Source organism: Eumetopias jubatus, unplaced genomic scaffold, assembly GCF_037043125.1.
Source record: "Eumetopias jubatus isolate StellerSeaLion01/CBP00866 unplaced genomic scaffold, mEumJub1_p1.0 scaffold_99, whole genome shotgun sequence".
Lineage (NCBI taxonomy): Eukaryota > Metazoa > Chordata > Mammalia > Carnivora > Otariidae > Eumetopias > Eumetopias jubatus.
The window spans coordinates 95369-111745 of NW_028274905.1; the positions used below are offsets into that span (position 1 = coordinate 95369).

At 59.5% G+C, this 16377-nt stretch overlaps 1 protein-coding gene across 1 annotated transcript; it reads right to left on the reverse strand.

Moving 5' to 3' along the window:
- Positions 1-8096: 8096 nt before the first annotated feature.
- Positions 8097-13994, reverse strand: LOC148161659 (epididymal-specific lipocalin-10-like). The gene is made up of 7 exons (XM_088020653.1): positions 13955-13994; positions 12848-13035; positions 11014-11055; positions 10220-10359; positions 9803-9873; positions 9405-9512; positions 8097-8260 (listed from the first exon to the last, which is right to left on the reverse strand). Exons 1-7 carry the CDS (start codon positions 13992-13994, stop codon positions 8097-8099), a joined length of 753 nt encoding a protein of 250 aa, XP_087876779.1.
- Positions 13995-16377: the final 2383 nt, after the last annotated feature.

Consider the following 16377-nt stretch of genomic DNA (forward strand, 5'->3'; position numbering starts at 1 on the left):
CACGCACAGATGTGTGTCTGATCTGGGAGCAACAAGGGAACGGGGCAGGGAGACAGGGAGGTTGGCGGGGCAGGGCTGTGATGCCTCTGGGCCGGCTACCTGTGTCTGTCTTTGCAGGCCACAGATGAAATGGGGACGAGGCTGGCAGACACTTCCTCCTACTCCATGAGCTGGGGCGTGACCCCACAGGGGTCCCCAGGAGCAGGGGCTGGGGATTGTGGGGGAAGGCCTCCGAAACCACCCAGACCACTGTCCCTGGTGGTCATTGACTGGATTGTGCTCCAGGAGCCGGAGCCCATGGAGGTCAAGCCCGAGGCTGAGAAGCTTGGGGCTGGGTGCCTGTGGGTGTGTGGGGACGGGTCGGGGCTGGCCCCACACGGAGGAGCCCCAGAGGCTGGTGAGGGTCCAGGAGAAAAGACTGGGCTCAGAGGGCCCAGCGGGTGGATGGCAGGCGGGGAGACGCCCCAGAGAGGGCTCCTTCCTGGCTGCGGCTTCTCTGGGAGGCCCTGGGCTGGGCTCTGTCTTGCAAAGGCCCATGGAGAGGAGCCATGGGCTGAGCTTTTCTTCTCCTCTCTCAGCTGCTCCACCATCTCAGGAGCTAGAGCCAGGCTCCACCTGTGTCCCTAACTCGTGTGAGGAGCCAGGTGCAGGGGCAGAATCCAAGCCAGCTTCCATGGGGCTCTGGAAACACAGGAACTGTCACTCAGCTCGGAGGCATCACAGCCCTGCCCGATGTCCTCACTGTCCCCCTGCCCAGCCCCCCTGCTGCTCCCAGATCAGACACACACCTGTGCGTGCACAGCCCAGAGTCTCCCAGAGATGCCCCAGGTAGGAAGGAGACCTCCCTGGGACGTCTCCCGGACTGCAGTCCACCCACTGGACGCTCGGAGCCCAGTCTTTCCTCCAGGCCCCACACCAGCCTCCGGGGCTCATCTCTGTCGGACCAGCCCTGACCCTTCCCCCCACACACTCAGGCACCCAGCCCCGGTGTTCTCACCCTCAGGCTCGGCCACTGTGGGCTCTGCGTGCTCCAGCTGGGTCAGCAGAAGGTGGGCTTGGTGCTCCAGGTCGGAACAGGGCATGTTGAGCTGCACATGGGCCACCAGCTGCTTGAGGCAGGGAACGTCTTTGGCTGACAGAAGTCCTCCGAGTCTAGTCCAGCCATGTGCCCAGAACGGAGGAGATGGCCCTGGAGGTAGGTGGGCAAGAAACAAAGTCAGTGGCCGGGCCTGCCCTTCCACACACCCCCTGGGGCAGCCTTGGGGATGCTCCATCCAGAGGTCAGGCCCCCCCAGCCCACCCACACTGGACATCCAGGCAGGGGCAGGTGTGGCCAGCAGGTGCGAGGGGCCAGCAGTCTGCATGAGAGGGAGCCCTCCATCACGGGTGTGAGCACCCCTGCCTTCCTCAGGGGAGCGTGCCTCACGCCTCTATCTGTCTGTGGTCCCTCCTGTTGAACTGGAAACCCAAGGAGGGGGTGGTGTGGGTGCAGTGTCTGCTCTGTCCCAGCGCTGGGGAATCACAGAGGAACTGCAGAAGTCTGTGAGGGAAGAGGGAACCCAGCGGGTCCTGGGTTGGGGCTTGCTGCGCGGAGCGCACTGGCTCTAGCTCTGCAGGGGGAGCGAGCGCCTGCTCCGTGTCCGGGGAACACCCGCAGCTGACTGTGGAGCTGGGCCAGCTCGGATTTTGCAGTGGCTCTAGCTCTGGAGTTGGTGATGGAGCCGTGGTTCCAGCGGGCTTACTCACACTGGGGCGCACTTGGCTCCAGCTCCCGGGCTCCCAAGCTCCCAGCAGTGGCACCGCAACAGAAGATCAAATGCCTCGAGCTGCGGAGCGGGCTTTGGGCCTGTAGCTGCTCCTGCATCCACGTCGACGGTATAGTGGTGACCAACCCCGCTGCAGTGGCCAGTCCGCCATCTGGAGATGGTGCCCAAGCAGTGAGGACGCACGGTCCCTGCTCGCGTGGGGCTGGCCGGAGTAGAGGTCAAACGAGGACTTCACGACCCAGGGGAGTGTCTCTGATCAGGTGGGATCAGGTGCCGGGAGCAGCGGTTCAGGCCCTTGCCCCTGTCGGGCACCTCAGGACGGACCTCTATGGGGCACGAGGTGAAGGGCATGCAGGATCCTTGGGCTGAATCCCCCCGTAGCCATTACCCCCATGTAGCCGGTCCCGTCACCGCCCCGAGTTTTGTCATCCATGAGATGGGCAGGGGAGGAAAGCCGTTTGTGGGTTCAAGAGCCTTATCCAAGTGCGGAACCGGAACTAGATCATCTCTGGAGGGGGATTCAGCTCTAGCACCTGCCCCAGAGCTCGAGCCAGGTCCAACAGCGATGCGAGCTGCAGCTCCCGAGACTGGGGCAGCTGCAGCTTCAGCTCTTGCTCCAGCTCTGGGATCAGAGCCCGGTGTGGATCCTGAGCAGCTCCGACACCAGCTACGGATCTTGCCAGCCAAGGGCCAACACCTTCATCATCGCACCCTCGCCATCGTGCACGAGGTCAGGAGAGGGGCTGGGGACCGAGAGGGTCCCTCCTAGGCAGGTCACCCCGTGTGCTTTGGTCACTCCATTCAGAGCTCCCCCTCCCCACCCCTCCCAGAGGTCACAGCCCCGGGCGTCCCCACCCCTGCTTCCCAAACAAGGCTCAAGGTGGACAAGCAGACCATGGATGTTGGAATTCGAGACTTGTACCTTAAACACTGTATACGTGTTGACCCACAAACTCCCCTTTATGGATACTGTTGCAAATAGGGGATTATGGACACGGGTCTTCCCTTCAACAGGCTGGGATTGAGCTGCCCACAGTAGGTGATGGGTGCACCTGCAGCCTGGGATGGGTGCTGCGCACTGTCCTCCCAGACAGGGGTGCCGTCACCCTTTCCTCCAGGGGACCTCCGCTTCCTCACGTTCTCCCCAGGGCTGCTGGTCCCCAGACCAGACACCTGCCGGTCTGAGGGTGACCAGCGCTGCCTCCATAGGGTTTTTTGTTTTCCCAGAGTCCTTACCTGGTAGCTCCGCTTCTCTGATTCCCCCCGTGCCTGTCCCCACTTGGACTTGCATGCGTGTGGTCTCTCCCTGTGGAACCCAGTGACTTGGAGCATGGTTTGGACCAGAGTCCACTGAAACTTTTCTCTGGCCTTGGGTTGTGAGCAATGCATTGCCTTTTGGGGTGTGTCTTCCAGCTTTCTGCATTTCCCTGGTTTCTGTGTGGGCCACAGGAGGAACCAGCCCTGTCCTGTCTGGGGTCAGGCTGAGGTGTCCCAGCAGGAACAGGGGTCTCGGCCCCAAGATTGTGCCCATAATTCCTAAAGTGGCCTCTCTGATTACGTCTGATCTGTAAGCCCCAGGCATTTCAATATCGAATAAGGGAAATTCTGTGTCCAATAAACACAGAAGGAAACGAGTTCCCTTTGAAAATAGGGGGGCAGACACAAAGGCCCCTATTGCGTGATTCCACGTACAGGAAACACCCAGGAAAGGAACAGAGAGAGAAAGCAGCTTATGGGTCGCCAGGGGCTGGGCTCGGGGAGGAACGGGCAGGAAGGCCTTCTGGTTCAGGGTGTCCTTTGCGGAAGCAGATATTGTGCAGCAATGTTCTGTGGTGCGGTGGCACAGCATTGGGAATATAATTAATGCTGCAGACTTGTCCAACAGAAAACAATTAATTTTATTTAAAATAAATAATAAACAGCGTAGAGGATAAGGAAAGATAATATAACAGTTAATATGTACCAGAGAGAAAGAACACAGTGGGAGGGGATGAAACAATCTGGCGGGGCATCAGGGTCGGGTGATGGAAATAAGGGGAATTGTACAAGGGGCTCTCCCCACGAGGATGTGGGCTCTGGCTGTGGTTCTGGGAGCCCTGCAGGAACAGGAGGAGGGGCAGGGTCAGATGCAAGAGCAGGGCCAGATACAAGAGCAGGGACAGGGGCCGGATCCACGGTAGGAGCTGGGTCATGGGCAAGTACAGGAGCACAGGCAGGGCCAAGGGAAGGGCCCGCGGTGCTGGAAAGCAGGGGAAAGGGCATCGGCTCTGGCAGGGGCAGGGGCAGGAACAGGGACCCAGGCAGGGGAATGGGCATTGGCTCTTGCAGGGGCAGGGGCAGGAATGGGGACCCAGGCAGGGGAAAGGGCATCGGCTCTGGCAGGGGCAGGGGCAGGAACAGGGACCCAGGTAGGGGAAGGGGCATAGGCTCTTGCAGGGACAGGGACAGGGACAGGGACCCAGGTAGGGGAAAGGGCATTGGCTCTGGCAGGGGCAGGGGCAGGAATGGGGACCCAGGCAGGGGAAAGGGCATTGGCTCTGGCAGGGGCACGGACAGGGACACAGGTAGAGGAACGGACAGGTGCAGGGGCAGGAGGTGGGTCATGGGCAGGAATGGGTGCACATGCAGGGGCAGGGAAACGGGTAGGGAAAGGGGAAGGAGCTGGGTCAGAGGCAAGCACCGGAGCACAGGGAGGAGCAGGGGAATGGACAGTTGCAGGGGCAGAACCCGGGACAGGGGCAAGAACAGGAATACAGGCAGGGGCAGGGGAAGGGGCAGGATCCAGGGCAGGAGCTGGGTCAGGGGCAAGAACAGTTGCACACGTCGGGGAAGGGGCAGGTGCAGGGGCAGAACCCGGGTCAGGGGCAAGAATCGGAGCAGAGGCAGGGGCAGGGGAAGGGGCAGGATCCAGGCCAGGAGCTGGGTCAGGATCCGGAGCAGGGGCAAGAACATGTGCACAGGCAGGTGCTGGGGAAGTGGCAGCTGCAGGGGCACGGGCAGGGGCAGGGACATGAGTGGGGGCAAGATTTGGGTCAGAGGCGAAAACAGGGACACAGGCATGGGCAGGGGAAGGGGCAGGACTTGGGTCAGGGGCCAGAACAGGAGCACAAACAGGGGAAGGGGAAGGGGCAGGTGCAAGGGGAGGGACAGGGTCTGCAGCAATGGCATATAGAGGAACCAAGGCAGTATCTGGGTCAGGGGCAGGGACAGGGGCACTGGCAGGGGTAGGGATGGGTCAGGATCCAGGGCAGGAGCGGGGTCTGGGGAAGGAGCAGGGCCACAGTTCGGGGCAGGCACAGGGGCACTGGCTCTGGCAGGAACAGTGGCAGGAACAGGGGCAGGCTCTCCGGGCACAGGTTCTCGAGCAGGCCCTTCCTGGTCAGCGTCCGGCTCTCCGTGGGCAGGTGCCGGGTCAACTGCCGGCTCCTGGGCTCCTGCTGAAGTCTCTGCAGGCACCACCCCTCCCTGCAGAGCTGCTGATGGAGTTGGAGCCGGCTCTAGCTCCTTAGGTCGTGGAACATCTGTGAGAGGAGAAAAGCTCACCCCTGTGCCTGCTCTCCGTGGGTATTTGCAAGACAGAGCCCAGCCCAGAGCCTCCCAGAGAAGCCGCAGCCAGGAAGGTGCCCTCCCCGGGACGTCTCCCCGACTGCAGTCCACCCGCTGGGTGCTCTGCACACAGTCTTTGCTCCTGGCCCCACACCAGCCTCTCGGGGCTCCTCCCTGTGGGGCCAGCCCCGACCCGTCCCCACACACCCACAGGCACCCCGCCCCAGGCTTCTCAGCCTCGAGCTCGGTCTCCGTGGGCTCCATTCCTGGAGCACAATCCAGTCAATGACCACCAGGGACAGTGGTCTGGGTGGTGTCGGAGGCCTTTCCCCACAATCCGCAGCACCTGCTCCTGGGGACCCCTGTGGGGTCATGCCCCAGGTCCCGGAATTGTCATGGCTGTCCGCCAGCCTCCTCCCGATTTCATCCGTGGTCTGCAAAGACAGGGACGGGTAGCCGGCCCAGAGGCATCACAGCCCTGCCCAGCCAGCCTCCCTGTCCCCCTGCCCTGTCCCCCTCCTGCTCCCAGATCAGACACACCTGTGCGTGCCCAGCCCTGCACGCGGTACAGTGACCCCCGCTCCAGGGCAATTGGGATAAACCCAGGGCAGAAGCTCGCATCCGCACACACCCCATCCCACCCAGCCACACTTGACCTTGAACAAGACCTGCCCACTGGGTATCTGACCCCTCATCAGCCTGCGCTTGAATGGGGTTAGCCCACCCTACATGACCCCTCTTCACACACACACACACACACACACACGGGTAGGGACCTGGGGCTGCACAGGTGGATTAGACCCTGTGGGGCTGGGTGGCCGGCCCTGGGACTCCTGGTGTCACCTTGTGGTCTTTCCGACCAAACGGCCAGAGGCGGTGGGGAGCCCTGAACGGACATCTTGAGACAGCATTTGCTGGGCGCGCTTTCTTCCGTCGGCAACCTCCGGATCTGGGAACACAGCACGTGAACATCCTGGTTTCACTATCTGCAATGTAATGAGCTGGGCCGGGGGCTGTCTCTGGAATGTGGGTTCCTGGTTACCTGGGTTCCAAATTCTGATGGGCTCTGTTGTCAGGGAAGTGAGGTCACCATGGCCGGGGTCCCCTCACCCAACTTCCTCCTCAGACAAGAGCCCCAGCCGCGAGGGCCCCTCCCCCAGCTGTTCAATGCTGACCCCCCCCATGCCCCATCTATACAGTGACACCCTCACACCCCACGCCACCCACACCCCACGCAAGGCCTGGGTGCAGCCCTTGTGTGAGGACACAGAGCTGGGTTCAGCTTGGGCTCCTGCGCGTGCCCAGGGCTGTGACCCTCGACAGACCCTGTGCAGGCCCTTCTGCACTTGGGGTTTGGCCCCTCGACATGCTTCACTTAGCCGCTGAGGCAGAAATGCAGTCCTGTGCTGAGCCCTTCCTCCCAGCCTGCTGTGGCCTCGCCTGCTGTGGCCTCGGCGTGGCCGTGAGACGAGCAGGACGTGGCCGCCCTCGGTGGGAGGGGGACAATGGCAGCAGAGCCGGCGCGAACCAGTCACGGACAGTCACCCCCCAAGGCGGGCGCAAGCTGCGGAGACCCCCGCCGCCCAGCAGGGCCGGCCTGCGCCACCTGACCCCACGCTGCCCAGACGGGAAAGCTAAGTACATTCGTGTCGGTTCATAACACAGAGATCCTGTGGGTGGTCCTTACGTGGCAGTAGCTGACTGATGCCATTCTACTGTGTTCTCCTCGGGTGGCCCTAACTGCACCAGCGAATTGCATCGCCAACTACATACTGGTGACTCCACGTGTCCGGCTCCCACATCTCTCTGTCCTCTGAACTCCAGCCCCCCACGTGGCATCTCCATTTGGGGGTCCTGGGCTCCAAGCTCAGCTCCCGAGCCTGCCCGGGGCTCCCTGTCCTCGGACTGAACCTCCCTCCACGGCCTGTGCTCTCCCCCCCCTCACCCTTCCCTCCGCTTCCACCACTCTGGGGTTTTTCACAAGTGGTCTCCTCTTCCGCGGAAGCCCACCCAACTTCCCTAACTACCTCTGTGCCTCAGCTCTCTTCCGAATGTCCCTTCCTCCGAGAAGCCCTCCCTGACCCCTCCTGCTCCACCCGGCATGAGTCAGACCTGCCGTTGTTTTGCACTCTCTCCAGACACTTTTCCCCGAGTCTGCGGTCGTGTGAAGGGCGGCTGCGCTGGTGCGAGCCTGTCCTGGCATCAGATCTCTGAAACCGAATTTGCCAGTTTGCCTCTCCCCGGCAGCTAGCACATGCCTGGCCTGTCACGGGTGCTTGGAAATGTTGGGCGAATAAGTGGAAGACTTCCTGAGGAAGTGTAGGACGTCAGGGCCCACGGGGACTGGTGGCAGACGCGCTGTGGGACGCATACAGAAGGACGACATTGGTCCAAGAGCCGTGGTCTACTTCCCAGCAGAGAAGTGTGGCAGACTCTTTCCCCCACGTAATCTGGAGGGCGTGGGCAGAATGGGTCCGGTCGGGCATCCTCCTGCCTGGACAACACCTGCCCTCCTACCCCCTTCCTATCCCCATCTCTCCAAGATCATAAAGGATCCCGCTTGGGCTACGGCCATGGCCCTGGACTTCACCCCATCAGTGGCCTGGGGTATTCCAACGCGTCCCAATAGGCCATTGGCTGTGCACACCTGCAGTCTTGAGCGATGTTCCCGGGGACAAGGGGGACCGCGGGTGGAGCCGCGAGGGGACAGGTGGGTGGACGCGGGCTCTCAGGGCAGGATGGTGTGGGCACACGAGGCTGCAGGAGGGAGAGAAGCACTGAGCTCTACGGGATGGATGGGGGCCGGGCGTGCTGTTGGCCTGCACGGGAGGGCCCGTGGCCGTCTGTTACCATCTTTGGGAGAACAGTCACACCGTTTGCGAGCTCCCAAATCTCACATATGTCTACGAATTTTTTCATGCTCGGGAAGCTGGACCTGCTTTGTCTGCCTGCAGTTGAAAGCAGAGTCACAAGGTCAGAGTCCCCAGCTCTGGCCCTCTGGGGCTGTCCCCGAGCCCGTGGCCACCGCAGCGCCGTCCGAGCTGGCAGGACAGAGAAGCCAGTGTGCTGCCAAGGGAGGGGGCAACAGGCGGGTGATGGGGAGTGTGCCTCTGTCCCCTCTGTGCTCCGAGGTAGGGGGTGTCCCCAGTGCAGCCCCAAGGCGGGCACCACACAGGGCCACTTGGGGAGGCCCCTCTGCTCACAGGACCCATGGGCCGGAGCCTGATGCCCCTCCCGCTGCGCTCCTGGCCACGCCCTCCTCCACGGAAACTCCACGGGACCCCTCCGACCTCTCCGATGGCTGTCCTGCAGGCCTCGGTGCCCCGAAGTGGGTTTGTGCCCCCTTCCCCCCACCCCTCCCTGGACAGCAGCTCCCCGCCACCCTCCCTTCACCACCTCCCCCTGCTCCCCCGATCCTGCCCTCAGCCCAGGGGTCCCCTGCCTCCATGCAGAGGGTCAGTCCCACTCCGGGCCTGTTGCCTTCTGGGCTCCGCCCGTGCACTGGCCGCCCGCACTCAGCCCCGTGGCAGCCGCACCAGAGACCCGCCCACCCGGTCCCCCCGTCCGGGCGCCACGCTCCGCCCGCCCACCTGGCCACCCGTTTGCTGTGTGTGTCCCGGCCCTGACCTCCTACCTCCCACTTCCTGCCAGCCCGCAGCGCAAGGGCCGTGACAGGAATGGATGTGTGTTCGTGTCCCCCCAAATTCATCCATCAGAGCCCCAGAGGGATGGTGTGACGTCCTGGGGCCTTGGGAGGTGTGTGGGGTTAGCTGGGTGCTCATGATGGGGTCAGTGCCCGTATAAGAAGAGGAAGACACCGGAGCCCTCTCCCCGACACTTGACATAGTGAAGAGGCGGCCATCTGCAAACCAGGAATGGGGACCTCCCCGGAATTCGCCGGGTTGGCGCGCTGAGCCGTGACAATCAATGTCCATCGCGGGCGCCCGTGCGGTGCGGTCTGTGGCGCTCTGTCAGGGAGCCCGAGCTGAGGCAGGTGCTTCCATACCTTGCCCTCTGAGCTTGTCGCCCCTCCGTCCCCCACCTGACCCGCACCCCGCACGCCCCCTCCCCAGATTTTTCCACTGGACTCACTGAGGAGCAGCAGGGTCTTAGAGGTCCGGCCGGCCCGGCCCAGGCGCACGTAGACCACGCCGTAGCTGTAGTCGGTGGACAGCACGTGGAAGCCCTCGACCCCCTTCACTGGACCGGAAGAGAAGCGTGGGGCCGCCCGATCAGGCCTGCACAGCAGGGGCAACTGGGAAGGGTCAGGAGTCCCTCCCACACACCCAACCACCTTCCAGGCCTAGGCGGGCACTTGCATGCTTGTGGGCTCTGGGACCGTGGCCTGCCTGCCCGCCCCGTGGGCCGCTGTCCATCCCATCCACCCAGCCCTGGGACAGAGGAGCGGCCTCTCCCGGGCCTGTGGCCCTGAACCCGGGGACACGCCCACCCCCAGGTCTTTCTCTCCAGGCCCGGGCCTTCATACGCACAAGTATTCCTGAACATCGCCTTTTTCCTATCTTTCCGCAGAATTAATGTGTGTGACTGACACCCCTGTGACCTGGGGGGGGGGGGGGCAAGGCGGGAGCCCTTTGTTGGCTCTGGTTTCCTGGAATTTTCCAGTTTGGTGCAGGGTCAGTCCCACAGCTCAAGGGAAACCCTCGGAACACCCACTCTCTGCCGAGTGCTCCCGTGTACGTGGTGGCCTCTCCCAAAATCAGGCCTTAATTTTTAGGGGCAGGAAGGGTTTCGGGGCCGCAGAGATGGTCTGTCAGATGTGCGGGTGATCGTGGGTCTGGCTCCCCCCGCCCCCGGCTCCCTTTCCCCTCTTGACAGGGAGATGTCTGGGCTGTTTGTGGTCAGGGCTCCGTGAAGAGTGTGCTGGGCCCCCACCCCGGTCCACTCACCGGCTGAAGGCAAGGACCACCTTCAGCTGGCCCGCTTTGTGGACCTCCAACATCGATGCCCCCAGCTTCCTCCTGTCTCTGCCTGGCAAGAATCTCTGGCCCTCAGAGGCGACAGCCAGAATGTACCAGAACCCTGAAAACTGTGGAGAGCGTGCTGGCGTAGCTGCCCGTGCCAGGCTCCCAGCCGGGCCCTCAGGAAGCCACCGGACACTGACATTGGCCTGAGGCCCGGGCCGGGTCCAGCACCCACAGGTCGGCACAGCCCCTGCACAGGGCCCCGGCTGCCCCTCTGGGCCTTGGCGGGCAGGTGCCGGGTGTGCTGGGGCCCCGAGGGCTGGGCTGTGCTTACCATGTGCTGGAATTCCCTTCCCGTGAAAGGCCTCCCCCTTCCTTCCAGCTCGGCCCTCGGCCCCATCCCTCTGACTTCCTGCCACAAACCCACATTCCCGGGGAGTCAGTTCCCACGGCCACCTCCACTAGAACCTTCCACCTGCCAGCCATCTGGTTGTTCTGGAACACGCTCTGCTCGTTCGGCCTCTGCCCACCTAGCATCCCTGGGGCCCTGAGGCAGCACCTGCCTGGAGCCCTCGGCCCTCCCCCCTCTTGCGTGGCCACCAGCTCCTCAGAGAGAGGCCAGGGCCTGAAACCCCTTCCGCCCTCGCGGCACTGCCCCCTGTTCCAGGATGGCCCTTTGGAGATTTTCAGGGAGTGATCTTCCAGCCACCACACACACTGCATGCCTGGCCCCGGTCGGCCTGGCTGTCAGCCTTGGGGAACGCAGGTGTGTGGCTCACCTTGTTCCAGTTGAGGTTGTGGGACTCCCTGGGTAGCTGTCCCTGCGGCCGGGACCCCGTAGCAGGCATAAGCGCCAAGACCAGCACACACGTCAGCCTCCCTGGTCCCATTGTCACCCTCCTTCCTCGGCCACCGGGGCACTGAGTTTAAGTCTCCCCACCCACCTGACCCTGCCGTGGGCGTCCAGCCAACCCAGAGCCTTGAGCCAGCCTGGGGTGGGTCAATGTGGGGGGAGAGGGGCTTTGGGACACAGGCGGGCGGCCTAGGGGCTCGGCCTGGCGGGTGCTGCCTGAATTTGAAGGCCATCGTGTTCCCCTGTGAGACCCCTGGGCCTCCCATCCTAGCCCCCGCGGAAGAGAGGCAAGCAGCCGGGAGGCGTCCCTGTGAGTCACTTCATAGAGATATTTGCACGTGAGAAGCAGGACCACGGTGACGATGGGGCACAGACGGCACCAGCGTGACAGCAGGGCTCTCCGTCCCGAGCAGGTGCTCCCAGACAGGGCTGCTGGGTGTGTGTGAGCGTGCCCACCCCTAGCCTGCACGCACCGCCCCTCTCCGTGAGTGAGGGGCAGCCCCCAGCCCAGCTTCCGCCACGACGTCAGGCACGGCCCCACCAGACCACAGGAGGAGCCACAGGCTCAGTCCCTCTGGAATCCTGCCCCCTGCCCTGGCCCCAAAGCCCCAGGCCTGGGAAAGCCACACTCTTGTGCCCTGGACACTGTGGCACCCCAGCCACGCACCCTGGTGGGCACCCACGCCCACTGAGTCAGCCCGCACCTGTCCAGACTCCCGAGGGTCTGCTCTAACTCAGACAGACAATCCTCCCTCCAGCCCAGGGACTCTGGTGACCTCTGCTTGCGGAGCAGCTGCCCCCAGCCCAGCCCCCACTCAGGAGCCAAGACCCACGTCCACGTGCCCCCCACCCAGAGCTGGTTCTGGGCTGTATGGCCCAGCCCTCGGTGAGCCCCACGCCCACCTCCTCCCCCTGCACCGACCGGAGCCCCGAGAGGGCAGTGTCCTGTCTGACATTGCCGTCCGCCCTCGGCACACAGGTGAGAGGCATCTGTAGGGCCTTGTGGGATCGTTTTATTTGGAACTGCCGTGAGTCCTGAGAGCAGCCCGCCCCACACCAAGCTCCCAGGCGGCTGAGCAAGGAGGCCAGCGCCTGGCCAGCCTCACAGGACTCGGCGGGCACAGTCCCACCGGGAGGTCGATGCATTCACTGAAACCCAAGCAGAGCGTTGCAGGACCCCAGATTCACCTCGAGGGGTGTCAGCCCCGTCCCGGTCCCCAGGCCTTCTCGGGGCAGAGCTCTGGGGTGTCGGATCTGGGGTGATGCTCAGGAGGACAGCTGACCTGGAAAGCCTTGTGCGCACAGGTGACTGGGGGGTAAGAGGACTTGTGAGGGTGGGCACCCAGGACACACCGCGGCCACCCCGCTCTGCCCACAGCCTCGCCCGAGACGGGGCCGGCCCTGCAGGCCTGGCTTTGGGCAGGAGCAGGAGACTCCGTGTAGAGCTCCCCACCCCCACCCTGCCTGACTCCCTGAGGCTCGGAGGGACCCCAAGACCCACAGAAGTCAGCCAGGGGCTCGTGGGCATCGGGTGACACTCACGGTCCGGCCTCAATGTGGCCTGCTGCTGAGACAGGAAGCCCAGGACTGGCTCCACCTAGCAAAGAGGCGCAGGGCCTCCTGGCTGGCCAGCTCTGTCCGGCCTGTGGGGCGGGAGGGGAGCCCTCACCACGTGTGCCCCTTGCCCCAGCCACCCCTCCTGCAGGGGGCCGAAGGGCAGGGATGCTGCTCTGGGACCCTGGAGGCCCGGGGCTCAGCACAGTCAGCGGGAGGTTGCCCAGCGTGGCCGCCCGTGGCAGGGAGTTCATGGGGCCGGCCCGTGGTGCCCACCACTTACTGTACAGCTCCACGGTGTTGAACGCCTCGTCCTTGAACTCTAGCTGGGTGAACACAATGGTGTAGTCCCTGAAGTTGGTGCCCAGCCCCTGGTAGTTCAACACTCCTAGGCCTAGGAAATACGTGCACCCCTCAGGGCGGAGCATCAGACCTCACGAGAGGCCCTCCCGGAAAGCATTGTCCCATTGACCCCAGAGCCAGCGCACAGAGGGCCTCAGGGACAGATGCCCGGCGAGTGCCTGTCCCAACTCATGCCGGGGGGGGAACCCTCCACCGATCATGTCCCCTCGGGGGCACCACCCCAGACGGAGGCCCAGGGTCACCGCGGGGCACGCCAGGGTGAGCCCTCTGTCTTCCAACCTCTGATAATAAAATCTTTTTAACATTAAAAAAAAAAAAGAAAATTTTCCAGTGTGTGTCTTTCAAGGATGCGTGCGTCTCATCTAAGCTCTCTCAACTGTCGGCAAGCAGTTGTTACTAGTGTTCCCTTAAAATGCTTTCAGTGTCTGAATTATTCTGCTGTCAGCCCTCCTCTTCCGTTCCTGATTTTAGAGTCTTTGTGCCTCTCCCCTTCCCTCTCTCTGCCCCACCGCACCTTCTGAGTTTGGTCCGTCAGCTAATGCTTTATGCACTTGTGGTGCTCTTCCCAAAGGACTCGCGTTCGGTTTCACGCTTTTGTCCTTTTCTTGGTATTGTACGTTCTTAGGGTCAAAATTTAAGCACCGACTTGAGATTTTTTCTATTCCTATCCAGGCATTTACCGTCTAAGTTTCCCTCGAAACAGGACTTTGGCTCCGTCCCATGAATGTTGGCCTGTGGTACTCTCCTTTCCATGCAGCTCAGCAGACACGTCTCGGCCCCGCCGGTTATTGAGAGGCCTGCTGCTTCGTCCGCACGTGGTTGTGGGGCTCCCGAAGTGCCTCGTCGCTGCCCTTCTCACCTCGCTCCCTGTGGTGGGAGCGCGTGCTTCGTGTGAGAGCGATTCTCTTCAATGCTTCGCTCCTCGTTTTGTGACCGAGCACTTTTTGCACCTTGCAGGATGTTCCGTGTCCCGCTGAGGACAGTGTGCATTTTGCCGTGTGCAGCACCGAGTGTGGTGGGTGCTGTCGGGCGGTCTAATCGGTAACCCTGCTGGCTGCTGGGGGGGGCTTACATGCAGCACTGTGCGCAGTGACGCCCTCCTGCCACTGTTGGTGGGAATGCAAGCTGGTGCAACCACTCTGGAAAACAGTATGGAGGTTCCTCAAACAGTTGAAAATAGAGCTACCATATGATCCAGCAATTGCACTACTGGGTATTTATCACAAAGATACAAATGTAGGTATCCGAAGGGGTACGTGCACCCCAACGTTTATAGCAGCAATGTCCACAATACCCAAACTGTGGAAAGAGCCAAGATGTCCATCGACAGATGAATGGATAAAGAAGATGTGGTTCATATATACAATGGAATATTATGCAGCCATCAAAAGGAATGAGATCTTGCCATCTGCAATGACGTGGATGGAACTGGAGGGTGTTATGCTGAGCGAAATAAGTCAATCAGAGAAAGACATGTATCATATGACCTCACTGATATGAGGAATTCTTAATCTCAGGAAACAAACTGAGGGTTGCTGGAGAGGGTTGGGGTGGGAGGGATGGGGTGGCTGGGTGATGGACATTGGGGAGGGTATGTGCTATGGTGAGCGCTGTGAATTGTGCAAGACTGTTGAATCACAGACCTGTACTTCTGAAACAAATAATGCAATATATGTTAAGAAAAAAAAAAAAAGAAGGAGATAGCAGGAGGGAAAGAATGAAGGGGGCGAACTGGAGGGGGAGACGAACCATGAGAGACGATGGACTCTGAAAAACAAACTGAGGGTTCTAGAGGGGAGGGCGGTGGGTGGATGGGTCAACCTGGTGATGGGTATTAAGGAGGGCACATTCTGCGTGGAGCACTGGGTGTTATGCACAAACAATGAATCATGGAACACTACACCAAAAACTAATGATGTAATGTATGGTGATTAACAGAACAATAAAAAAATTTAAAGAGAAAAAAATACTATTTATTTCACAGTCAGAAATGCAAGGCAGAAGGAACTTGGGTATTACCTGATAAACCTCTCATCATTTTAGACATTAAGAAAATGGGTGACCATGTGTCTAGGTCATATAATTAAAAATTGGCCAAAGCAGACTAGATTTTGAGTTTCCTGACTTCCAACACACAGGTCTTCTGCTTGACCACATGAGGCTTCCGTCTCATTTCCCCTTTTCCACCTTCTCCTCACTGGTGAGAGCTCAGGTCATATAAATATCATGTATCCTGCGAAGCCCACTTCAACTCACCTACACAAACTGTCTGCTTCCTCTTCTGTTCCCCCACCCATCTTAGCCCCCTTTGTATCCCAAGAGACAAGTAGTGCCTGGCACATAGTAGGTGGTAAATAAACGTTTGCTGAATTAATAAAACTGCAAATACAGAATAGCAATCAAATTTCAAGCAACATCATTTAATTACTTCGCTATCAATATAGCTTTGAACAAAAGCACTCATTTGATATAAAGGTTGTGATAGGATTATTGATAGGATTATATTTTTTAAAACAAACATATAAAGATTTTCATTTTAAATATCAACAGTTAAATGTGATTTAGAATTAATGAATTCAATGTATTATCATTCGAAGAAAACTTTTTATAAGAATAAATTTAACTTTTACCTTTCAAAATGAAAATTAAACTGCTAAAATACTAAATGATCAGCAATTTAAATACAAATATAAATACCTGCTTTTCTGAAGTCCTAAGAAATACCATGTCCAATGGAATTCTTTGATTCTGCAGAGAGTAATATAAAACACTAATTATCTATATGCAAGTTTATAAAGTAATACCATTCTATTACAAAGTAGAAATAGCTAGTAAAAACAACTAAAAAAAGTTATAATTAAAATTTATACTGAAGCAATTAACATTAATAATTTGTTTTAACAATTTGTATAATTTATATTTAAATTCATTTTTTAGTTGGACTTTTTTTTTTTAAAGATTTTATTTATTTATTTGAGAGAGAGAGCATGAGAGAGAGCATGAGAGGGAAGAGGGTCAGAGGGAGAAGCAGACTCCCTGCCGAGCAGGGAGCCTGATGCGGGACTCGATCCTGGGACTCCAGGATCATGACCTGAGCCGAAGGCAGTTGCTTAACCAACTGAGCCACCCAGGCGCCCTTTAGTTGGACTTTTTAACGATTCTTTCCCGTCAACAAACCATGAAAACAGCATTTATGATGACTTGAAAACGTCTCCATTTCTGAAAAATGTTAAATATTGCCTTTTCTGTGGCCTCTTTAACTGAACTCATACATACAATATAGCAGTTTTTGCCCTATAATAAATTATGTCCTCCCTAGTAGACTAACCCTCGAGAGTGAGAATAGGATTCTTCCAAAGCCTAACACAAAACA